Below are 26,122 nucleotides of genomic sequence, written 5' to 3' on the forward strand. Positions count from 1 at the left end.
GTCTGGAAGCCAGCTGAGCAGCGAGGACAGGCCAAAGAGGTGGGAGGGGAGCAGCAAGTGTCTCTTTATCCAGAGGTAAAGAGCTCAAGACTTTACCTTTCCTTCTGCCTCCTGTCCTCTTCCCAGTGACAGCCAGTGTTGATAAGGAAAAGGAGGAGGCTTTGAATTGCTACCTAAGTAGTAATTGTTTAAGTAGTAATTTGTTGAGTTTTTTGTTGTTGTTGTTGTTGTTGTTGTTGTTGTTGTTTTGAGACAGAGTCTCGCTCTGTCGCCCAGGCTGGGGTGTAGTGGCACGATCGGCTTACTACAACCTCCGCCTCCCAGGTTCAAGTAATTCTCCTGCCTTAGTCACCCAAGTAGCTGGGACCACAGGCACCCGCCACCACGCCCAGCTAATTTTTGTATTTTTAGTAGAGACGGGGTTTCACCATGCTGGTCAGGCTAGTCTGGAACTCCTGACCTCAGGGGATCCACCCGCCTTGGCCTCCCAAAGTGCTGGGATTATAGGCAAAAAGATATGATTTCTTTTTTAAAATAGTATCAATGAATCAAAGGCCCTGAACCTTTCCTCTAAAGCAGTGTTTGCAAACTGCCTGTATGATGTCTGGTACTAGATTGTATGGTGTTTTCAAGGGCCACAAAAAAATTGAGGAAAAATTTAAAACGTATTGAATATACATTTGTGGGTGTTTATGTATTATGATGTATATTTGAATACAACTATCAATGAATAAGCATTCATCAGACCCCAACTCCGTACCAGATGTTTACTCCATGCCAAGGATAGAACTAACAGGGTCCCCAATCCCTTGGAGCTATACTTTAGTGGGCATTATGGGTTTAATTATGTCCTCTCAAAAATTCATATATTGAAGTTCTAAACACTAAAACTCCAAAACGTGACCTTATTTGGAAACAGAGTCATTGCAGTTGTAATGAGTTAAGGTGAGGTAATCAGGGTGGGCCCTAATCCAGCATGGCTGGTAGTCTTATTAAAAGGGGAAATTTGGGGGCCAGGCACGGTGGCTCACACCTGTAATCCCAGCACTTTGGGAGGCCGAGACGGGCCGATCACGAGGTCAGGAGATCGAGACCAGCCTGGCTAACACGGTGAAACCCCGTCTCGACTAAAAATACAAAAAAGTAGCCGGGCGTGGTGGCAGGCGCCTGTAGTCCCAGCTACTCGGGAGGCTGAGGCAGGAGAATGGCGTGAACCCGGGAGGCAGAGCTTGCAGTGAGCCAAGATCGCGCCACTGCACTCCAGCCTGGGCAGCAGAGCAAGACACCGTCTCAAAAAAAAAAAAAAAAGGGGGGGATGGGGAGGGGAAATTTGGGCCAGGCATCATGGTTCACGTCTGTAATAGCAGCACTTTGGGAAGCCGAGGCAGGAGGATCGCTTCAGTCCAGAAGTTAGAGACTGGCCTGAGTAACATAAGGAGACCCTGTCTCTACAAAAACTTAAAAAATTAGCCAGCATGGTGGTACATGCCTGTGGTCCCAGCCACTTGGGAGGCTGAAGTGGGAGGATCAGGAGAGGCCTGGGACAGATTCTCCCTCACGGCCCTCAGAAAGAACCAACCCGTTTGACACCTGGATCTTAGCTGTCTGGCCTCCAGAACCATAGACAATAAATTTCTGTTGTCTAAGCCACCCAGTTTGTGATACCTTGTCGTGGAAGTCATAGCATACTAACATAGAAGAAGAAATAGACATTGATCACATAATTACACTGTGGCTAATTCCAAACTGAGACAAATGCCCCAAAGAGAAAGAACCTTGTCCTCTTGAGGTTGAGAGCCAAAGGACCTTGAGCCAGTCTGGAGGGCAATGAAGGCCTTCCCGAGGGAGTTAGGGCTGAAGGATGTGTCAGAAGCAGCTAAAGCTGTGTTCCCCAGCCTTTTTGGCACCAGGGACCAGTTTCACGGAAGACAATTTTTCCATGGACTAGGGTCGGGGGGAATGGTTTTGGGATAATTCAAGTGCATAACATTTATTGTGCACTTTATTTCTATTATTATTGCATTATAACATATAAGGAAATAATTATACAACTCGCCACAATGCAGAATTAGTGGAAGACCTGAGCTTGTTTTCCTGTAACTAGACGGTCCCATGTGGGGGTGACAGGAGACAGGAATGGATCATCAGGCATTAGATTCTCATAAGAAGCACACAACCTACCTTGCATGCACAGTTCACAATAGGGTGCACGCTCCTGTGAGAATCTAATGTCACTGCTGATCTGACAGGAGGTGGAGCTCGGGCAGTAATGCGAGTGACGGGGAGGGGCTGTAAATACAGGTGAAGCTTCACTTGCTCACCCGCCATCACCTCCTGCTGTGAGGCCTGGTTCCTAACAGGCCAGGGACCATTGCCTTTTGGGAGGCTGAGGACCCCTGAGCTAGAGGAAGAGATAGGAGGAGAAAGGGAAGGCATGACAGGCCCAGGGAGTAGCAGATGCAAAGGCCCTGTGGTGCGATGGAGACTGTTGCATTCTGGGAAGGGAAAGGTGGTCCCAAGGCAGGAGAGGTGGGGGAAGAAGAAGAGGGTGTTGGGATGGATGCAACCAGAGCGCCCCAAACCAGAAAGATGTTGACTCCGTTACCTTCAACTGAATTACAGTGTGGTGAGGGCACCTGTTTTGCTTTCTGCCCTCACTTCCAGGAAATGTGCATCCTGGATCAGGGTCAGAAAAGCGGCCAGGCGGGGGTCCCAGTCTCTCAGTGAGGCCTCACCAGGCTAGTAGAGTTGTCCAGCCACAATGCCCTCCTCGTTTCCCCTTCTGTCCAGCTAGCTGTCTATCGGAAGATCCCAGCCTAAAAGCACCAGAAGACATTTTGAGATTCTCTAAGGCCTAAAATTTAAAAGCTGGTAAGTAACACAAGGATTCCAAGTTACTGCTGTCTCTCCCAACCATGCAGATGACTGGGTTAGACACTTGGCTGGTATGAGGTCCCTGAACATGGACTCTATGAGTAGTCAATGTGTATTAATATTAATGCTTATGACATGCCAGGCACTCTGCACGGGTTCATTATCCCTCACAGTCAAGGTGATGGGTCCCATTATTACTGTCCTCTTTTCTTTATTTTTGAGACGGAGTTTCGCTCTTGTTTCCCAGGCTGGAGCGCAATCTCGGCTCACTGCAACCTCCACCTCCCGGGTTGAAGCAATTCTCCCTGCCTCAGCCTCCCAAGTAGCTGGGATTACACGTGCCCGCCACCACACCAAGCTAATTTTTGTATTTTTAGTAGATTTAGGGTTTCACCATGTTAGCCAGGCTGGTCTCAAAATCATGACCTCAGGTGATCCACCCACCTCGGCCTCCCAAAGCGTACTGTCTTCTTTTCACATGAGGGAATAAACACACAGGGCCAGCAGATGACTTGCTAACAACCAGCTTGTTTCAGCAAAACCATGAAACAGGCATTGTAAAGAGAGTTTCGTATACCTGGCCTTATTCTTTTTTTTTTTTTTTTTTTTTTTTTGAGGCGGAGTCTCGCTCTGTTGCCCGCCCGGTCTGGAGTGCAGTGGCGTGATCTCAGCTCACTGCAAACTCCGCCTCCCAGATTCATGCCATTCTCCTGTCTCAGCCTCCCGAGTAGCTGGGACTACAGGCGCCCGCCACCACGCCTGGCTAATTTTTTGTATATTTAGTAGAGACGGGGTTTCACCATGTTAGCCAGGATGGTCTCGATCTCCTGACCTCATGATCCGCCCGCCTCAGCCTCCCAAAGTGCTGGGATTACAGGCATGAACCACCACACCTGGCCACCTGGTCTTATTCTTAACTAGACAGCACTTCTCCCTAGCTGACATATGAAGAAATGGAGATCAGGGCAGGTGGTGGGTAAGGGACCTGCCCAGGTTCCCACAGTTTGTAAGTGATACCCCATGATTTGTTCTCAAGTGTGTCTGACTTTATAAATGCCACACCTTATTGTTTCCTATGCTTGGTAAGCAAGTGAGTGTGAAATTTGCCACACTTTTCCTTGGAAAAACTCAAGCCCATTGACCAAATAATACTACTTGAAAATGACACTGAACTTTTCATGACTGTGTTTCTCCCACCTGTGTTCCCTTCTGTCTTACTGCCAGCTACTCATTGTGCTCACCTTCCAAACCCAATGTAACATTTCCTCTTAGTTAAGCTTTCTCTGCCAGTTGATTGTTGCATTTTTTTTTCAACTAAGGCATAAAAGAAAAAAAAGAAGATCTAAGACTGTAAGGATTGCCCTACTTAGAATATCCTTCCATTCATTTGCAAAATGGAGATAATAATAAGCTATTTACAACATAGGATTAGTATAGTAGGATTATTCCAAAGCCTGGAATATAGAAAGTGCTCAATAAATTATTAGTTCAATAGCTAATAATACCAATTATTATTATCACTAAATGCCTCTGTTTCAGGAAAAAACTGAATACATACAGATTATCAGTTTTCTAATTGTTTTTTCTTTACAATACTTGGAAAGTTATTCAGAGTTAAGAGACACAGAATGGTATAGTGGAAATAATACTTGGCATGAAATTGCCTGGATTCCAACCTTGGCTCTAAATCTATAGTAGCCTGTGGTCTTGAGCCTCTCTGGGCCTAATCTTTAAAATGGATATAATAATTATTGTATCGGACACAATTATTATCAAGATGGCATGTGGTAACAGGGTCAAGTGCCCAGTTCTGGCCTGGTACACCATGGGCACTCGGGAAATGTCACTCCCCCTTCATAAGCATTGGCCTGCGTGTGACATCTGTGTGATAAGGTGGCCTGAAGCTGCCCTCCCCACCCAGAGGCCCAGCAGAGGCCTGGCAAGAATGTGAAAATCCAATGGACCGAGTCATAACCTTGACTGAGGAGTATGGCTAGTTCACTCATGGCAGGAACCATCTGATCATTCATATGGCTCCAGAAACGTTTTACTCAAAAGAAAGTGTCTTTCCCCAACAGTCAAGATTGATAATTAGTTTATGAATTGCTTCATTTATCAGTACTATGATGTACTGTATAATCCACCAGGTTTCAAGTTACTGGAAATTTGCAGGTGATGGGAACCAGTCTTTTTATCAACTTTGCATAATCTGATCTGGGTTCGGATTGATAGAATGCTTTGGGAAGAATTGGAGGAGTGTTTCATACTGGGATCTCCCGGGGTTCTGATGCATTAATGGGAGGAAAGTATCTCTGTCAAATGCTACAGTTTTTGAGGAGCTTAAAACACCTGAAGACAAAGCCTTGAATTTTACGAGTGTCTGCCTGAAACCAGAAACAGAAACCCCTTACCAGCTTACTCAATAGAGTTAATTCAGCATGGAAAGGCACCAGGAAAAGATCACTATGTCTTACTGTCCCCCGAGTAAATAAGCTAACAAACACAGAGGAGAGATGCAGGTTGTCACCCTTAGGCCAAGACTCTGGGTGGACAGCCCTGTCAGAGTCTATAAAGGTCACTCTGAGGCTCCAGGAGTGGCAGATGGCCAGAGAGTGGCCAATTGGAGGCACACTATTGAGCCTCAGGATTGAGCCACTGTTAACCCCTCAGGAAAAAGACAGCTTTGAGTCTCCTGACCCTTTCCCCAGAGAGCAGGAAATGACCAGGGCTTGAGGATAGCCAGAGGCCGTCCAGAGTTACCCACAGCATCTCCACTTTGGCCTCAGAGGCCACCTCTTTCTTCTCTCTATGCTCTTTAAAATAAAATTATTTTTCTAGTGTAAAAGTATTATATGAATGTTCTATGAACTACAGATAATACAGACATGTAAAGAATAGAAATTTCCCATTATTTGATGCCTCCCCCTCCCCAAAGTAACCTAAAGTTAACAATTTAAATCTATATCCAGAATTTTTCTTCTCCCTATTTATAGATATCTACACATATATAATTAATACAACATAAATATTTTATAGTACACCCTGTTCTCAAGATGCTTTTCCACTGTAGTTGTTTAATAAATATTTATTGCATGAATGAGCCATAATGTATTTATTCAATCGCCTATTAGAGGCCTTTTGGTTTGGTCCCAGTCATCTAATAAACATGATTTTAAATATAGAAGACATAATTGAAATACATATAACACATATAGAAACATAACCCATAACTGCATATCATAAATACATCCTTAAATATACTAATAAAATATGCATGCAATGGAGAGGTGTTTTGGGTGCCCTCTGGTGTATTTCGTGGATATCCCTGGAATATATATTGATAAATCAGCCTCAGAAAGAAAGCTTCCAGACCGTGTTTTAGGATCTGTAGGAATAAAGGGTGGCCGTCCTGCATTTGTTATGTTGTTTCAACATAGCATTTGTTATGTTGTTTTATTGACTTTACGTCCTTGGCAAAGCGGCTTGACTAAGATAAGATCCAGAAACCGATCATGGTAACAAGGCAACAATTAATTTTAGACAGAACAGAAAAGGAATCTGCTTCAGATTCTCTTTAGAACAGGAAGGAAAGGGTGATTGTGGGTTAGTGGGAAGGAAGGAAAGAGGCAAGAAAGGAAAGTGAAAAACGAAGAATGGAAATGCTTTCTCGTGCTGGGGATTTGGATGTTTGGACTACTCTTGTCAGATGCTACAGCGTAATCACTAAATGTTTTAAAGGATGCAACATTATGACAGATTTCCCTTTCTCACTTGTTCCTGGGGGTGAACACACAATGGTTTACTCCCTGCCACAGGCTGGAGGCTTGGCCGCTCCTGGGTTGGTCCAAGGAAGCCTGAAATATCCAACGCCCTTGAGAGTGAGCGTGTCCCCCGTCTCTAGGTGTTGCCACTTGTGCTGAGATGAAGCCTAGCAAGCACTGCCATGTGGCAGAGTGGATGCCACTGCAGATGGAGTGCAGTGTCCCAGGCAGCCGGGACAGCCTCTCAGCCCTTGCCTGGGCCTGAGGACTGTTGCATCAGCCCCCAGATGAGATAGCAGCTGTCCTGGTGGCTGAACCAGGGAAAAGAAACTCCACTCGGTGGTCTCCACGGAGCTAGGGAAAAAGGAAATGGGTTTTTGTGATTTTCCCTTCTTTAGAAACAAAAGTGCTTAAATGTGATCCTTTAGCTCTGTCAATGCAAACCAGGGCCTGGTGGACCGGGGAGAACAATTAGGCCAAAGACTGAGCACAGGAAGCCAAAAGGGGGTAGAAACCCAGACAATGGTGCTGAGCCGGGGATTGGGGTGGTGGGGGGAGCGGATATGATAGCAAGGAAGGAGTTTCAATGTGAATGAATACTAATTAGTGACATGGATATTAATGATGACAGTAATTAACAGGGGAAAGGAAGGGCTGTCATTGTCCCAGGGTGAGTAATCAATCTTGGCAGGTGATAAATAATGGTTCGGCAAGCTCAGCAGAAAGATAATCCGCAGGCCTGGGGGAGAGCTCGGCTAATGCAGGAAACCTCGCAGTTTCTAGGCAACCCACTAAAAAGAACTTTTTTTTTTCTTTTTTGAGACGGAGTCTCACTCTGTGGCCAGGCTGGAGTGCAGAGGCATGATCTCGTCTCACTGCAACCTCCTCCTCCCCTGTACAAGCAATTCCCCTGCCTGAGCCTCCCAAGAAGCTGGGACTACAGGCACATGGCACTACGCCTGGCTAATTTTCTGTATTTTAGTAGAGACGGGGTTTCACCATATTGGCCAGGATGGTCTCGAACTCCTGACCCTGTGATCTGCCTGCCTCGGTCTCCCAAAGTGCTGGGATTACAGGCATGAGCCACTGCACCCAGCCAGAACTATTTTTCTTTTGAGGAAAAAACAGGTTAGAATCTCTCTCCTACCCCCAGCTTGGGGCTACAGTTCTTATTTGATTTCTGCTTTGTTCTTCATTTCCTGGGACAAATGTTGAACTTGTAGAATTTGGAGGAAAGGGACACACAGGCACATGTACACATGCCTATTCATTCTCTCTAAATACAAATGAATAGGAATGTTTTTGATCTAAAGTTTAACTCACAGATGCCGTCCAGGAGCAGTAAGAGTGAGGAGAAGCCTAGAAGTGCTGCCTTTGAGGTTGATGCAGGGAAACTGCAAAATTGCAAGGCTGTGTCGGTGGAACTGGGGCACACAGGAGGACCAGGATGGCCCTGGGGGTCCCACTGTGCAGGGTTACTTCACCTGCCATGGACCCAGAGAGAAACAAAATGTCTAGGCTCCCTGTCCCGTTCCAGTCCCACTTCTGGCCACCAGTCACACATCTAAGAAATCTGCTTTCTGGGAAGAGGGCAATCCTCATGAAGCCCCTCGGCTGGATCCCCAGGCCTTCAGCCAGGAATCCAGCCCAGGAGAGTCCTTGGCACATCCCCTCCCTCGCACCAAAGCCTCAGACCCACGGTAGGACTCTGATGTCTAGAAATGTCTTCCCTTGCAGGCTGTGTTCCATCAAACAATTCAGAGGTGACAACGTCACACCTTCAATGGTCTGCACTGGTTTAAAATGAGATCTTTGGGTGGCAAAGGTAGGTTGACCAGAAATTCAGAACCTTCCAGAAAACTGGACTCCTCTACTCCCATGTACGCAGTGCTGCTCTCAGAACATCGTTTGTGGGTCATATTTTCAAAGAGAGGCAGACAGAAGAGAACATATTCAGAGGATTGGGAACATATGGTGAGGAACTCCAGTCCAGGCCATGCAAGGAAGCAGCTGAGGGACCGGGCCTGTTGCACTTGGAGGGAGGACGTCGCTGGTATGCTGCAGGACTGTCCGAATAGCTGAAGGGCTGTCGCACAGAGTGGTTAGGTTGGGGTTTGTGTTTCTATCATCAAAGGGCAAAACTGAGGCCAAAGGGAGGAAGTCAGAGAGGGGCAAGTTTCTTTTCAGATAAATCAAGGCTGATTTAACTGGGTCAGGCTGGGTAGGGGGAAGTTTGTGATTTCCCAGGTACTAGGCATTCTAAACACAGGTTACAGCATCTCTTGTCCAGGGTGTTGTGAATGGGACTTGTGTATTGGCTAGGGTTGGAGTAGACAAGCTTTAAAAGTTACTTCAGACTGTTAAGATTTATATTCATTAAGGTAATACTAGTTACCAAAATAGCTAAGTCCCACATTTCAGGGGCTGAACACAACAAAGTTTATTCCTCATCAAGTCAGAGCCCCACATGGGCATAATGTCCATGGCTGGAACCATTGCTCCCTCCCTACTGTGGCTCTGCGTTCCCCCAGGTCTTCACATCCAGCCAGCAGATGGGATTGAAAGGGCCAGAGCTATGGAGAGCCACGTAGGAGTTTTTATGGTCCAGGTCTGGAAGTGGCATATGCCGTTTCTACCCACATTCTATGGGTAGAACTCAGTCCATATCTAAGTGCGGGGAAGTCTGGAAATGTAATCTAGCTATGGCACAGTGAGGAGAGGAAAGAGGTCTTGGTGAATACACAGACGTTTCTGCCACAAATGCAGGGGCACATTCATTCAGGATAGGCCTGTGCCAAAAGAGATGAGAGTTTTGCAAGAACCTATGAGGTCACCTGTGTCGGTCAGCCCTTGTAATTGACGGCAGGGAGCTGAAGAGGCCGCCTTCTTCCAGAAATGGTCTGGGGGCCAGGCATGATAAAGCTTCACCTAGCATGTCTCGGGAAGTCCTCTATAGACACTGCCTAGAAATGTGAATATAAGCTCATCCTGCATCATCAGAAGTGAGTGTTTTTTGGACGAGAATGGAATTGTAACTATGGAAGTGTACTGAAGAATGGAAAGGGTTGGTTTAGGACAACAAAAAGTGTCCATATTATCCTGCTCTACAGTGTGGACTGATTGGAATTAGGATTCTCTTAGGTAAACATGTTTCTTCTGCCACCGTGTTAAACACCCAGGAGGTCTTCAGCTGAAACTGCTTTGTCGTTGCAGGTACTGACGTTGTGCAGTGGCTCATGAAGAACCTTTCCATTGAGGACCCAGGTACTTGACCTTTGACCCTGCCCTTCTCTCCCCTGGTATCAGTAAACATCCCATAACCAAGTTCCAGACTAGATTCTCCCACCCTCCTGAGAGCTGGTCTTGTAAATGTGAGTTCCAAGATGTGGAATCGCTCTATTTACAAATAAAATTAATTTATTTTCTCCTGAATATTTGTCTGTAAATTTAAATCACGCCTTGAGGAAATGAGCAACTATTTAGAATGCCAAAGAGCCCAGTACAATAATGTGTGTGAAATGAGTTGAATTCTCGTTAGCTGCAGCAATTAAAGATAAGTTGTAGCACTGTCACTGAACAGCCTTCTAGAGCCAGCTCTTAAAATTAGATTGCCTGATCCACAATTAAGATGTTTAATTATTTGCTAAGACTCCCTCTGTTTTCTGCTTCTGCAAGAAGTGAAGGAATGATGTTTTTTTCAACTTTAATTGTGCATTTCAATTAGGAAGTCCTTACCAGGAAAACGACAACAAAACCCTGGCCAATAAAACAATTTCCAAATCTGTCCTCCCACCAGAAAATAGGCAGTAAAATTTATTTTCACAGCGTAATTAGGAAATGGGGGGGGGGTGTTCCAGAAAAATTAAAATTCAAGATAAGTAAAGCTTATTCCCCTGTGCTATTAGTTAATACTTTTCTGAATTTATTACATACTCCTTCGCCCTGATTAAGTGAGTATTCTTGATGCCTGAAGGTCACATTTATAAAGATCCACTAATACACTCTGATGTTCTTAATGGACATTGGTGTGATTAAACTTATCTGCCCCAAATTAAATGGCCCCGAACCACAATGCTTTTTGAAGATTTTTTTCAAGTACCCATTCTGGATCTGTGACCTTCAGCTGTGATTTCCTGCGGGAATCAGTGTGTCAGCTTGGCACTCCTGTGTTTTAACCCAACATGTCTAATCTACTGTTGACTGCAAAACAATACAGTTTCTATGCAGTTTAATTATATACAGTTGTTAGAACTCTAAGTGCCAGAAAAGCAGATCATTCATAGAAGTGACCTGAGTCTTTTCACCCGCTTCATTAGTGGCTACGCTCACAACTAGCGAAAATTCTTAACTGTAGTCAAGTTCTTGATTCACGGGGGAAAAACTATAAATGCTAACCCTATGTAAGGGATAGAACCCAAAGCAACTCCCTATATGTTGTCCCTGATGCAGCCTGGACCTCTGAGTCCTCTGGAAAGCCTGGACTGGATCAGCATCTACCTGTTTAGTTACATGTATTTAAAGTCAGTATTTCCTGTGATTATAATGCTAAACTAAGGAATGTATTTCCTCATGGCCGCCTTTTCTCTTCCAAGAGCACTGGCTTCTTTGCCTCCTAAAATAATCATTGTGTTCCTGACATATATTTTATTATTACTATAATGAGAATCCTAAATTGGCTAGCAGTATGTGAGAATGAGCTTCAGGAATCCTCCAGCCCTGGCGTGAGAAGCTTCTGTGAAGGATCCTGAATGATGAGAGTTATTTCTATGAAAATCTGTTATACTCTGATGCCCTTGGGAAGACACTATGGTATTGGGGCCTGTTTGGGCTTCTGAGAAGTGGCTGAGGAGGAGCAGAGCTAAGAACAATTTGTCAACTGGGAATAGAAGCGGGGAGATGAGGCAAACCAAGGCCTTGGGAAACAGCCAGATCCAGCGTCTGCCCCTCTCTCATTTCTTCTTCCCATCAGCCAGTTTCCTGTGGTTATTTTTTGTTTTTTGAGGCAGGGTCTCACTCTGTCACCCAGGCTAGAGTGCAGTGGCATGAGCATAGCTCACTGCAGCCTTGACCTCCCTGGCTATCTTCCAGCTCAGTCTCCCGAGTAGCTGGGACTACAGGCTCGTACCATCACACCCGGCTAATTTTTTGTTTTATTTTTTGTAGAGATGGGGATCTCACTGTGTTATCCAGGCTGGTCTTGAACTCCTGACCTCAAACAATTCTTCTGCTTTGGCCTCCCAAAGTGCTTGGATTACAGGTGTGAGACACCGCACCTGGCCCCATTGCCAATGTCTAAGCAAAAACATTTTTGCTCAGAGAATGAAGGTAGAGTCTTAGCTCCAAGACTGGTGGCATGAAAGTCACCTTCCTACAGGATTTTGTTCTTTCTCCTATGGGGAAGGAGCAGCTGCTGATGATGAAACTTCTGTTCTAGCTGGACTCATGGTTCTTGAAGCTTATAGACTTTAAAAAGCAAACTGGCCAGACATGGTAGCTCATGCCTGTAATCCCAGCTCTTTGGGAGGCTGAGCTGGGAGGATTCCTTGAGCCCAGGAGTTCAAGACCAGCCTGAGAAAGATGGCAAGACCCTACCTCTACAAAAAAATGTAAAAATAAAAGACATTAGACAGATGTGGTGGCATGTGCCTGTGGTTCCAGCTACCTGGGAGGCTGGGGCAGAAGTATCACTTGAACCCAGGAGTTCAAGGCTGCGATGAGCTGTGATCGTGCCACTGCACTCCAGCCTTGGTGACAGAGTGAGACCTGTCTCTGAAAAAAAAAATAATAATAATAGCAAATTTGTCATCACTAAGTAAGTAAAATAAAACTCCATTCATTCTAATTCCACCAGTTACATGTATGTTTCTTTCAAAGGAGAATAGGTGGTTCTTAATAAGCAAAACATTGCATTGTATTCAACTTCTTGAAAAATTTGCAAGTAAAGCCAAAACAAACTACTTTAAAAAGTCAGAGCTCATGAAATTAATAATTGCTAGAGACTCCCTGAGCACATTAACAATTTCCATGTCCAAAAATTAGTCTTAACCTGTAACACTACTTTTGGATTTGTGAAAGATTACTTTTTGTGGTAGAAGCATTGAGGTTTGTTATTTTTTCTTAGCTCTGCTCAGGATAAATCTAAATTCTTAACCTTTTTTTAAAAAATTTCTTAATTGAGACAGGGTCTTGCTATGTTGCTCAGGCTGTTCTCAAACTCCTGAGCTCAAGCAATCCGCCTACCTCGGCTTCCCAGAGTGCTGGGATTACAGGCCTGAGCTACCATGCCCAACCTATATTCTCAACTTTCTATGTGCATCTATTTATGGCTGGTGCTAAAGGAACAAAGGAACAGATTGATTGTGGCAAAAATATAAGTATTTCTATCAGGTTGGCCTCTCTCTGTCACTGCCCACACAGTGTCCCTCCTCTAATTTTCAAAGGAAGTGAGGTTTTCCTCTCTGTCCATAAGAGAAGGGTAACACCCCTCTCATCCCTGATGGGACTGTGGGAGTCCTATGTCTCTATGGGTAGTGAGGCTGCATTCTTACTGCTGGGGATGATGAAACTGATATGAATCAGAGCTGCCAGCACTTATGGAGTATTTGACCTGTACCAGACACTGCTAATAACTTCAAGTGAAATATCTCACTTGGTTAAATACAGGTTCATCTATGCCAGAATTTATGCCCTTGACCCTGAAGCCAGACTTTCTTCTGAAGGTCAGGGTGGAGAGAGGTGAAGCAATGTCAGACTCTCGGAGGTGGGATTCACACAAGTCCCAGACACACAGTGGCCCTTTCCAGCCATTGGCATCTCCCCTCCTCACCCCCACACTGAGCAAGGGTAATCATGTCATCAACACAGTCATCTGGGGGTGATGACAGTTGACTTCTGATCTCCCAGCTTAATTTTCAGCCAAATAACCTGCTTCCTAATTCCTTCTCTCTACATGCACTGTTCTTACAGTTGAAGCAATACACTTGGGAAGCCTTATCGCTGCCCAGGGCTACATCTTTCCAATCTCGGACCATGTTCTCACCATGAAGGATGATGGTACCTTTTATCGTTTCCAGGTAAGCCTGCTAGCTCCTCCTCCTGAAGAACCTTTTCTTCTCAACATCATCTGATCTCAGCTTAGAACTACAAAGAAACCTAGAGATATTTGAGGGAGTAACCCTCACTCCTCATCAGCACTGGGAAAGCCAAGAGAACTTTCGTCTGGACCATTGGGTGACCCACTTAGAGAATAGTAAAAGGCTGTCATTGAGAGCCTACCATGCCCTGGGCCTTAGTCCCTTTGGGCTGCTACAACAAAATACCATAAACTGGGTATCTTATAAACAAAAATATTTTACTACTCATGGTTCTGGAGGTTGGCAAGTCCAAGACCAAGGTGCCGGCAGATTTGGTGTCTGGTGAGGGCCTGCTGTCTGGCTCATAGAAGGTACCTTCTAGCTGCATCCCCACAGGGCAGACAGGACCTGGAGCTTATATCAGGCCTCTTTTATAAGGGCACTAATCTCATCTGTGAGGGCTTCAAAGGCCCCACCTCCCAGTACCATCACCTTGGGGATTAGGATTTCGACATGTGAATTTGAGGGGGATGCAGACATTCAGACCATCGTAGACACTTTGTACAGATTTCCTCATTTATTCTGAAAAGCACACTTTAGGGGGTAAATATCACCCATTTTACAGATAAGAAAACTGAAGTGCTCACAGAATTAAAGTGTCATTTAGTAAATCCAGGAGCACCCTTAATTTGAACCTAAGTGAGCCTGATAGCACAGACCTTGATCTTTCTACTGTCTCATGCTGCCTTCTCCGGAGTGAAGTTTCTATTTGCTACCTAATCACCCTCCCCACCCATTTTACATTCCTTCTCCCAGATCCTTCCCTAGAGGTAATGAGGGCAGAGGATACGGGGTTGAGTGAAGGTCTAACCAAAGGGTTTGGGAGAAGAGTTCTTCAGACTAGGTTAAAGGGAGAAAAGGAACATGGGCTTAGGTGCCCAGTAAGTAGTGCCAGCCTGACTTTTGTACTTAGACCTCTATTGTCTCAGGATAAGAATATATTTCCCTGTAAACAAAACTTCTCATTTTTGCATTTGTTTTGCTTACCTTACATTTTATTTGTCAATGCCTAGATTAAAATGTTGACTCACTTCAGCTGCATTAGAGAAGAGGAGAGCATTGTGGGGAAGCATCAGCAAGAAGGAGTTGGGGGAGAGCCTGCCATCAGGGAGGGTCCTCCCTGGATGTGGGAGGGAAGTGCAGGCATGGCACACCTATGAGCCCTGACACCCATGCTCCTTTGCAGGCTCCGTACTTCTGGCCTTCGAACTGCTGGGAACCTGAAAACACTGACTATGGTGAGAACTGAAGCCACAGCCCACACTGTGTGTCACTTCTGGGTGTGCAGAAGACAAATGCTTGGTGTGGGCAACTGTGGTACATGGGCAGGAGGGTCCTTTCTGCTTAGTGCTTTCTCATATTGTTGCTTTATAACAAATTTTCTATTCCACATAACAGAGGAAGGCCCAGCTCACTGAAAGGTGTAGTCCTTGGAGGGGAAGCAGGAGAGGGAAGAAAAATCTTATCAAGGGTGGTCAGTATGTTCATCTTGGGGCCATGGAGAACCAGGATCCACAGCAACACTATGGGATGGTGACTTTTAATTGTTCTTTCCAGGGATAGGGCTTCAGGGAGGGCTGGATCAAGGGGCTACCTCTTCCTGGCCCTTTCTGTTCTCACAGACTTGTCAAAACTTACTAAGAACCTTTTGGTGTTCTTGATAGTTGCAATGTAGAAAAAGGAGAGAGACCAGAGACAGGTATACAGAAGTCATCCTGGACTAGGAAAATAAAGAGTGAGTGAAGCTGGGAGTTCTCTCTCTCCAGACGGGGATCTACAAGACTTCTTCTGCCACATACTCTCAATGGAGATTATTTAATATTCCTATATGCCAGTTCTCTGCAGAAGTTATATTATCACTGTGCTTAAGAGAAAGAACCTGAGGCCCAGAGAGGCCACCCCCTCACACTACCACATTGTCTGAATGCTCCCTTGATTGTAAGCCTCAAGGGCAGAGGCTGGTCCAGCTTGTGCATTCTCATATCTCCAGTGCATAGCCCATGTCTGAGGCAGAGTTAGTGCTCAGTAAATATCCACTGACAGTTCTGGTTCTTTATTGAAGGTGATCAACAGACACTCACTAGAGGGAGCAGAACTCAAACTCAGATCTGAGTGGCTCCAAAACCCATGCTTCTTTCACGGTCCTGTACGTGACATGCCTGAAGGTTGTAGCAGCAGCACTGCCCCTTTGCATGCATCATTGCTGCTGACTCAGCTGCTGTGGCAGTCTGGTCTGTGGCTCTCCTGGGGACTGGGACACTCAATGAGTCCTGCAGCTTCTTTGCAGAATTGTTTAAGACAGGAAGGCAGATGCAGCTGTGATGAGCGGGAGGGAGATGTGCAGCTAGGTGGTGATCAGGGGAGCCTGTCTGGGAGACCACTGGGTTAAGATACAACCTTGGAGTCACATGTTCAAGCAAGAGGAAACTGACAACAGGGAGCCAACCTGAGGATGAAATACCAGTGAGCTGTTACCTACTAAGGCTGGAGTTGTTCCATGGCCAAGTGTGGAGGACATCAGTCATGCAGAAGGGCAGGCCCTGGGGCTGTCTGCTTGGCTATCCACAGGCCACCGTGGGCCCTCTGACACTGTGCTGCACCCTGACCAATGTGATAAGTGGATCCAGGAAGGCTTCCGGCTGCAAGCGAGAGCTGCATTTGACTGCTCATGAAACTAGTGCTTCTGAGGCTGAAAAGACTGCTCATGAAAGCCCAACTTGGAATTTGAGTAATTATAGCTCAGTTCCATGCAGCAACGTGTGCCCTTGTAAATGTGAAAACCACTATTTTTCCAGGCAGTGGAGAGGGTGGGAGGATGGTCAGACCAGATACCTGGACCCAAGTAAGATTAAAATATTTTCTTCCACAAAGCTTAGGCCATCTTATGCTGAGTACTAAAGGGCATCAGCGCCCTGTGTCTACAGGTGTTCTTCATTTCATAATTTTAATTGTGCATCATGAACAGGGAGAGAAATGACAGTTTGTTTCAGGCTCTCACTAAAGAAAAATTATTTTAAATTCCTGTGCCTCAATTATGGCAAATCAGAGGGAGAAATCAAGGTTCAGGATGCAGAAGTGTTCACCAGGGGCCAGGCATGGTGGTACATACCTGTAATCCCAGGGACTCGGGAGGCTGAGATGGGAGGATCACTTGAACCCAGGAATTCAAGGCTGCAGTGAGCCATGATTGTGCCACTGCACTCCAGCCTGGGTGACAGAGGAAGACCCTGTCTCCAAAACAAAGAAAAACCAGTACTCCCCAGGGTTTCCAAAGCAGTTTAGTTACAAAATCAGGATGTATTTACCAAGAGAGAATCCAGCACAGTGAGCCCCCAGGATCAACCAGTTCCACTAGCTGGGTGATCTTGGCAAATGACTTAACCTCTCTGTGCCTCAGAGACCTCATGTTAAGATTAAAGTAGTAACAGCACTTGTCTCCTAGTGTTGTTTTGTTAGGATTAAATGAAACACATGTAAGGTTCTCTGAGTTAATACGGGGTGGTGGTTGGTATCACTACTGGGGTGAGGTTAGTATTATTGCCACTGGGATGCTGGTTGATGTTATTATGACTGAGGTGAACCTCTCACCAGGAAGCATGTGAAACTGAAGCTAAGAATTCAATATAGTATGATTCAGACTGATGAAGTACCGGACACTTTCATTCAATCGACAAATATTTACTGGTCCCCACTCTGTCAAATTCTATGTCGGAGATTTGAATAAGCCACAGCCTTTCCCTGCAAGCATCCCAGGCTGGGAGAGGCAGCATGATGCAGGGAAGAAAGGCATGGTGAGGATCTGGCTTGAGTATTCAGAGGTTTTATGTGATGAATGATTGAGAAGCCTGAATAGCTTGGGAGGGGTGGGTTTATAAAAAGGCCCTGGCGGTCAAGGAGAGACGTTTAGAATGGAGTCAGCAGTTTGGGGAAGCTATTGTGGGTCCCCAACAATGAACACACTTTCCCAAGTTTTTTCCCAACTTGGGAAGAAATTGGTTCATCTATAAGATGGGGGTAATAACAGAACCCACCTCGTAGATTTGTTATGAGGATTAAGTAAGCGGACTGTGGGCGATCAAGCAAGCGGACTGTGGGGGATCAAGCAAGCGGACTGTGGGGGATCAAGCAAGCGGACTGTGGGGGATCAAGCAAGCGGACTGTGGGGGATCAAGCGAGTGGACTGTGGGGATCAAGCGAGTAGACTGTGGGGGATCAAGCAAGGGGACTGTGGGGGATCAAGCGAGTGGACTGTGGGGGATCAAGCGAGTGGACTGTGGGGGATCAAGTGAGTGGAGTGTGGGGGATCAAGCAAGGGGACTGTGGGGGATCAAGCTGCTACAATGGTGACCCTCTCACCAGGAAGCATGTGAAACTGAAGCTAAGAATTCAATATAGTATGATTTAGACTGATGAAGTACCGGACACTTTCATTCAATCGACAACCATTTACTGGTCCCCACTCTGTCAAATTCTATGTCGAAGATTGAAAAATCACCATTGTACTGTGGGGGATCAAGCAAGGGGACTGTGGGGGATCAAGCAAGTAGACTGTGGAGGATGAAGTAAGGGCTGTGACTTAGTCAAATAGTCCCTGATATTCAATGGGCTCAATGGAAGCAGTAGCTGCTACAATGGTGATTTTTCCAGCACCTAAAACAATACTTGGCCCATAGGAGACACTCAGTACATTTTTGAATGAGTGACTGAGTAAATGGATTGGTGAATATCATAGAGAAAACTCTGCACTGGGCCTCAATTCTAATTCCATCTCCATCACTAACTAGCCCTTGAGTCCATCACTTCACTTCTCTGGGCCTCTAGTTTCCCCATCTGTAAATAAGGGGCCTGTACTTCATGATTGCCAAGGTTACCTCCAGTGCTAAAATGCTGTAATTCTAAAAAGTCATCAGAGAGTATGAAGAAAATAGAGAAATAAGTGAGTTATAGGTTCCCTAGTTTAGGAGATTGAGGTACATAATGATGTTGCTAGTAAAGGCAGAAAGTACAGAAAGGGGTCAGTTTCTTCAGTACATTGAAATTCGATAAGCTCAATTTTTTTAAAGAAATTCAATAGCACATATAATGCATGAATCTGTTCCCTTTATACAATTTTTAAATATGTTCCACTTTTGTTTGGTGACACATGGTGAACTTGAGATGGCAGTGGATTTGTCTAAGTGAGATATGAGATATAGGTAAGGGTGCAATGCCAGATGTAAGGACAAGGAAATATAAATTTTTTGGTAAGAAATTAAATATCCAAGAGAAACCAGTATCTGAGCTTAAGACAGTTCCTCCAGATGCCCTCTTGTAGGGCTGACTGTTGTCACCAGTAGTCACTAGAGTTGGTTGGAAGTTAGAGCAAGCCCTGGTGAAGGCACTCTGGGATGCAGACAAGCCCCAGGGAGTTCTGTGCCAAGAACAGCCACATCCCACCTTCCTTGTTGTGGTGAAAAGATTTCTTGTGTGACTTTAGGCACAGGGACATTAGCTAGTAGCGTGTGACCCTGTGACTCATGGCCATCAGGAGTGACCCCAGCTCTGCATTCCATGTATAATACCTCACTTCACAACCCCCCTGCCCCATTTTGACCCAGCTGTCCCCTTTGGACATTTCTTGGGATGACTCTGCCTGCATAAAACCCATAGTCAAATCCGGGTTAGCCTTTTCTGAGTTTTACATTCGGCAAATGCAAAATACTGTCCAGGGCAGCATTGTCAAAGCAGCTGCCACCTCCAGTGACCTGCACTGCTCAAAGGTAATCAAGACCTGGCCCAGTGGGGCTGGTGACATGTCAAGCTTCCTGCCTGAGGTTGTCCCTAATTCTGCCAGGACTCCAAGAGACTGAAGGAGGTACTTTGTGATAGATCAGACACCCCTTTATCAGACCCAGTGAAGCACTATAGCTGCTTCGTTCATTGGAAAAGTTGGTAAGTAGAAAATAATTTTTAAAATGACATATGTACACCTTAAAGCACCTCATGGAAGGGTAAGATATACAAAGGAACACTCATCTGACAGCCTTGTGAGGTAGGACCACAGTGTCCTCTTTGATTATGAGCTGAATGATTTTAGTTTCTTAAATCAACCACACTCAAAATAAACTACACTGTTTTGGTGTCTTTAAAGTGCATCAAGAATGTAAAGACATTTTTGTAGTCTTTTGTACATTGGCCCCTCCTAGATTTTTATTATTTTTCTTCCTTTTTCCAGTTATCTCACCTGTATCAAATTCACCAGCGACTGTCTTAGCTGACTCTCCTTCATTAAATTGTTCCAGATCATTCAACTGAGTTTTCATAGAAGCAACACTCTCTCTCTTTGCACATTAGTTTCATTGACACATGTAATATTTAGTGAACTTGTGTGATTAAAATAACAGATGTGCCTGACATAAGCAGATTTGGGAACAACCACAACTGACTCTTATGAGCATACAATTTGCCAGAAGTGTGGGCATGCCAGAGGGTAGGCTGCCAGCTTCCAGGCTCCAAAATGTCATAGGTATCAGTAAATTTTTCAGAACAAATGAAAGAAGTAGATTGATCCAGCAAAGAGTTGACTAGAGATCTCTTAGTAAAGAGATCTTGTTGTCCAACAACAAAATGATCACAGGTTCTCTCTGGCACTCCCTCTTGATCATTCTGTTGTTCATTTATTTATGCCATTCATCTACTGGTTTCCCTGGATTGTTCCACTTGGCTCTGGAGAAGGAGGAAGACATTGAAGAAGGAAAGGTAGGGAGAAGTGATGATGAAGGCCACGTTTGAGGACGAAACAGGGAAACCACGGGCCAAAAACCTTTCCTTAGCCTGGGTTGAGAGACCTAAATTGTCTTCCCTTTCCATAGCCTTTTTACTGTACCTGGCAAGACAGGCTCTGGTGCTAGGGACAGGGATGAAAGCTGAGCAGGACATAGCCTCTGCCTTTAAAGAGACTTCAGCCTAGAGCAGGGGACAGTCTAGTAAATACAGGATTTCAGTGCAATGGAATTTAGTTCCATGGTCGAGGATGTGTAGATGCTATCTGAAACACCAACCTGGGTCTTCAAAGATTAGTAGGAGGTTGCCAGATAGACAGAGGGAAGGAGAGAAGAGAGAAAGACCTTCCACAAAAAGGACGCATATACAAAGGAATGAATCTAAAAGAGTTTGGTGGCCTCCCAGTGCCTGCATGAGGGAGAAGAAGTTGACGAGATAAGCAGTGAGCGGATCATAAAGAACCATATTTGCCACCCTAATGAACCCAGCCTTATTTCTGAGGCCATTGAGGATTCAAGGCAAAGCTTATAGGCACAGGAGTAATGTGGTCATGTTTGTGAAATATCACTCCAAGTGAAGGATGTTCAGGGTGAAGCAGAGTAAGGAGGAAGAAGGGGAGTTGTCAGGATTGGAATATGGAGGAGTCTTCATCTGATCATGACTACAAAAAGATTTCTAGAGGTCAGGGGTCATGATGTCCACTTAGAAAACATATTTTTCCCAGGACAGTGCTGGGCACACAGCAAGGGTGGGCGGGAGGGATGGCTGGCTGGATGGATGGATGAATGGGTGAATGGATGGACAGATGGATGGATGCGCTTATAATTCCATTGTGCCGCTGGTTTTGTACATGTTGTCATTTCTTTTCTTCCCTTAGCCATCTATCTCTGTAAGAGGACAATGCAGAATAAAGCGAGGCTGGAACTGGCAGATTACGAAGCAGTAAGTATGATTATTTTCCAGGATATGAGAAGAGAGTAAAATCATATCTGTAGCTCCATCTAAGCTTATTTTTTTTCTTCTGTCCCGCTTTCATCCCTTTCAGACAGTGGAAAGGAAGGATCTATTTCTCCTCCTTTGTTCTCACCTCCTCTGACCATCACAATAAGATTGTATTTTTACATAAATAACTCTTAAAATTCAACAATAAAAAAATAAGCAGCTCAACTTAAAAATAGGCAAATGACGGCCGGGCACGGTGGCTCAAGCCTGTAATCCCAGCACTTTGGGAGGCCGAGACGGGCGGATCACTAGGTCAGGAGATCGAGACCATCCTGGCTAACACGGTGAAACCCCGTCTCTACTAAAAAATACAAAAAAAAACTAGCCGGGCGAGGTGGCGGGCGCCTGTAGTCCCAGCTACTCAGGAGGCTGAGACAGGAGAATGGCCCGAACCCGGGAGGCGGAGCTTGCAGTGAGCTGAGATCCGGCCACTGCACTCCAGCCTGGGCGACAGAGCGAGACTCCGTCTCAAAAAAAAAAAAAAAAAAAAAAAAAGGCAAATGACTTAACAGATATTTTACCGAAGAGGACACAAGGATGATAAATAAGCCCATTAAAAGATGTTCAATATTATTAGCCATTTAGGAAATGCAGATTAAATCCATGGTGAGATACCATTATATACCTATTAGAATGGCCAAAATAAAAAATACTGATGATACCAAGTGATGGTGAGGATGTTGAACAACTGTAACTCTCCTGCATTGCTAAGGAGATAGCAATGGTACAACCACTCTAGAAAATTGTTTGGCAGCTTCTTATAAAGTTGAACAACACTTACCATATAACCAAGTAATCCCACTTCTATATACATACCCTAGAGAAATCAGAACTCATGTTCACACAAACACCTATAAACTAATGTTCACACAAGCTTAATCTATGATAACCAAAAACTGAAAACAACCCAAATGCACTTTAACAATTGAATGGTTAAGCTAACTGTGGTACATCCATACAATAGAATACTACTCTGCAGTAAAAAAGAATGAACTATTGATACACACAACCAGTTGAATGAGTACCAAGAACATTATGTTGGGTGAAAGAAACCAATCTCAAGCCAGCCATTCCATTTGTTGGACATTCTTGAAAAGATAAAACTATCATGATGAAAAGCAGATCAACGATTGCTAGGGCTTATGGATGGGGTAGGGGATTTTTGGAAGGTGATGGAACTGTTCTGTATCCTGATTGTGGTGGTGGTTGTATGAATCTATACATGTGTTAAAGTTTAGATAATTGTACAGAAGGAAAAAAGTCAAATTTACTACATAATAATATTTTAAATCAAAATTTTAAATTGCATCTTTATACCCACTCCCCTCTCCTTAGTAACAGAGGCAGAATCTAAGGGTAAAATTCAATTGAGAAAGTAAGACAAGATATATGTCACATGAGGTATCTACTTCCCAGCTTTCTTACCTTCCCCCTCTATCATCCTTCATAAGATGGGACTTCTTGCAAAAATTAGAGGCCCCACCATCAAACTTGGGTCCATTCCCATTTGACAGAGCCCAGAAACCAAAGCACTTGAAAACTCATAGATCATTTACATTTTTTTTAAACTTTTGGTTGCAAAATTTTCCCCCAAAACTGAACTTTATGTAGGTCACAGAGAATGGGAGAAATTGCCTGAACTTTCTTGTACCTTCTACTTCCCTCTCCCTGTACGTCTTCCGAAGGATGTGCTGCTGAGCCATGAATGACTAAAGGGACAGCAGCTGTGGGAGGAGGGGCAACATTAAGGGCAGCAGAGAATCCTTCCCTGCATAGTCTAGCATTAACAGCATCTTCAGACCCACCCACCTCCAAAACCCCTCCTGCTTTCACTGCCTCAGTCTTTCAAAATGAGTGTGAGGCCCCACTCTGCCAGGCCTTACCTCTCCTTGGTTCATGTTCCCAAGCCTACCAAGCCAGCTGGGCCATCGCTCCCCTCTCTGCAGCCCAAGTATGAATGTACATGCCATTGGGGAGCAGGACCTGTGCGTGGCCCTTCACCTCTTTGATCCCACTGGCATTGTGGACCTGTGAATGGGGTGCAGGGGGCAGAAGAGGAAGAAGCAGTGCAGCAGTTTGTCCAGAGCCTCAGGACCTGGATAGAGTTTGCATTATCAGATGATCATATGCTGGAACATTATAATCTCCCCAGATAAACCTTGGCCTGTTTGTTCTGTGGCTCTGGACACGCTGGGAGCCTGGTTGTGCCCCTGTCTGCCCCAATGTCCAGCAGTCACATCACCCTCCTTCAAAAGACTGCTGTTGTACTCTTTGTGCACCCAGTGCAAGTAGCTTTGACATGATGACGTTACTTCCTTAACACAACCTCGAGGAAAGGCCCAGACTGTAGAAGCCTGGGGCCCCTCCCTCCCATGTGTCTCTTCCCCATATTTTCAATGTTTTAGAGACAGGTCCCATACAGAAATCAGACAGCATCAACTCCTGCTGTATTTGATTCAATTTCTCTTATCTTGTCCCTTAATGTTCTGCTGTGGTATTTGTAAAGAATATGGCATTGAGGCCAGGTGTGGTGGCTCATGCCTATAATCCCCAAGGTGGGCAGATCACGAGGTCAGGAGATCGAGACCATCCTGGCTAACATGCTGAAACCCATCTCTACTAAAAATACAAAAAATTAGCCAGGTGTGGCGGCACACGCCTGTAATCCCAGCTACTCAGGAGGCTGAGGCAGGAGAATCCCTTGAACCTGGGAGGCGGAGGTTGTGAGCCAAGATCACGCCACTGCACTGCAGCCTGGGCAACAGAGCAAGACTCCGTCTCAAAAAAAAAAAAAACAAGGAATATGGCATTGAGATGTGCTCTCAGGTTGAAGTTCTGCACAAAAATGATTCAAAACCAAAACATTTTGCTCCCAGAATGCAATAATTTTTTATAAATTTTCTGATTACATATTCTTTTTATAAAAACAAAAATTCAAACAGCAAAGAAAGGAGAGAATATAACCCGTGACTTCCCCCCACCTAAGTTTTTTCTATGCATACATTTTTTTCTTTACAAAACTATATTAGAATCATACCATAAACATTATTGTGGCAGCTGCTTCTCTTTCCCCAGTCATTATACTGTAGGTATCTCAGGGTCCTTACCATGTCAGTAACTATAATCTACATTACTGTGTTTAATGGCTGCCTAGAATTCTATACTACGACTGTGTCACAGTTGATTGACATTGAGGCACTACCAATTTTGCTTCCTGTGAGCAGTGGAAGAGTCAAAAAGACAGTTTTTTAGAACTACTTGTGCGCCAAGCCTAGGTAATAACTGTGAGCTCATGTGTGGTACTCTCCAACTGAAGCTCCTTTTATATTAATAATCCATTAATGAGGGTAATCAATTAGTGTTGGCATGAGCTCTATGAAAATACATAGCATAATATGGGCTCCAGCCTTGCATTCATCAGAATTAGGAGGATCATTAGAGTGCCTGTCAAACTCCCCTCCTCACCGCCCATCCTCTTGTTCTATTAGGTAACTCTACAGACTTAGAGAAAATACTTTTATTTTTCTCTAATGCCAACCCTCAATGACTTTTCTTTCTGTTTTTGGCTTTTTCTTTCATGAACATCACAAACATAGACACTCTCTTTGCGCCACTTTTTTTTTTTTAGACGGAGTTTCACTCTTGTTGCCCAGGCTGCAGTGCAGTGGCCGGATCTCGGCTCACTGCAACCTCCCCACCTCCCGGGTTCAACTGATTCTCCTCTCTCAGTCTCCCAAGTAGCTGGGATTACAGGCACCTGCCACTACGCTGAACTAATTTTTGTAATTTTAGTAGAGACGGGGTTTCACCTTCAACGTTGACCAGGCTGTTCTCGAACTCCTGACCTCAGGTGATCCACCTGCTTCGGCCTTCCAAAGTGCTGGGATTACAGGTGTGAGCCACCGCACCCAGCCTCAGCCACTTTTGAATCCTGACATTAGAAAAAGCATGAAAGTCGGGTCCTCTTGGTTCTCCTTTCCTGTGACCTTCCCAGCTCCCCACTGGAAGACGAGTCCTGAGAAATCCAGCCTTGGTTTTGTGCCTAGAGATACCAACAGGTGGCAAAGACTCGTTGTTAATTCCCCAATAGCCACAGACAATTTTCCCTATTTTCAGCAACCTTTGAAACAAGTGCTATGTGAGTTGCATTCTTGTAAAACACATAAGAAGAGAGGAATCAGGTGAACCACAGAGACTTCAGACTTAATGGGTGTGTAAATGAATATTAATAGTTCAGCTCTGTACATCAGGGTCTGGTGCAAAATCAAATTGGATACATGTCCAGGGGATTTAAAGCAGGTCTTGCTATTCTGTTGGAAGTGACCAGAATGGATGGCTGCCTTATAATAAGCATAGGTGTCGATGTGCTAATTTACGATGATTAATGCCTTCTTGTTGATTTTCATTTCTCATTAGGAAAACTTAGCAAGACTCCAGAGGGCCTTTGCAAGGAAGTGGGAATTCATCTTTATGCAAGCAGAAGCACAAGTAAAGTAGGTGAACTTAATAGAGACCATTTCAGAGAGGAACAGACTCTGGAATTTGGAAATGGTGTGAAGGTGGGATTGTCAAAGTGAAGTTTCCAGATGG

The 26,122-nt window shown here is 44.8% G+C and overlaps 1 protein-coding gene across 17 annotated transcripts in view; it reads left to right on the forward strand.

Moving 5' to 3' along the window:
- RGS6 (regulator of G protein signaling 6) overlaps positions 1–26,122 on the forward strand; it is a 626,146-nt gene that overhangs the window by 503,291 nt on the left and 96,733 nt on the right. For all 17 annotated transcript variants that reach the window (XR_012415918.1, XR_006699606.3, XR_010588539.2 and 14 more), the window contains exons 4-8: positions 9,849–9,899; positions 13,602–13,708; positions 14,955–15,006; positions 21,408–21,472; positions 25,949–26,025. Coding sequence is in view for 14 of the 17 variants with exons in the window: in XM_045396654.3 (XP_045252589.2) it covers positions 9,849–9,899; positions 13,602–13,708; positions 14,955–15,006; positions 21,408–21,472; positions 25,949–26,025 (352 nt within the window). In the remaining 3 variants the exon portion in view is untranslated. The remainder of the gene's footprint in view (positions 1–9,848; positions 9,900–13,601; positions 13,709–14,954; positions 15,007–21,407; positions 21,473–25,948; positions 26,026–26,122) is intronic.

The sequence above is a fragment of the Macaca fascicularis genome, chromosome 7 (assembly GCF_037993035.2).
Source record: "Macaca fascicularis isolate 582-1 chromosome 7, T2T-MFA8v1.1".
NCBI classification, from domain to species: Eukaryota; Metazoa; Chordata; class Mammalia; order Primates; family Cercopithecidae; genus Macaca; species Macaca fascicularis.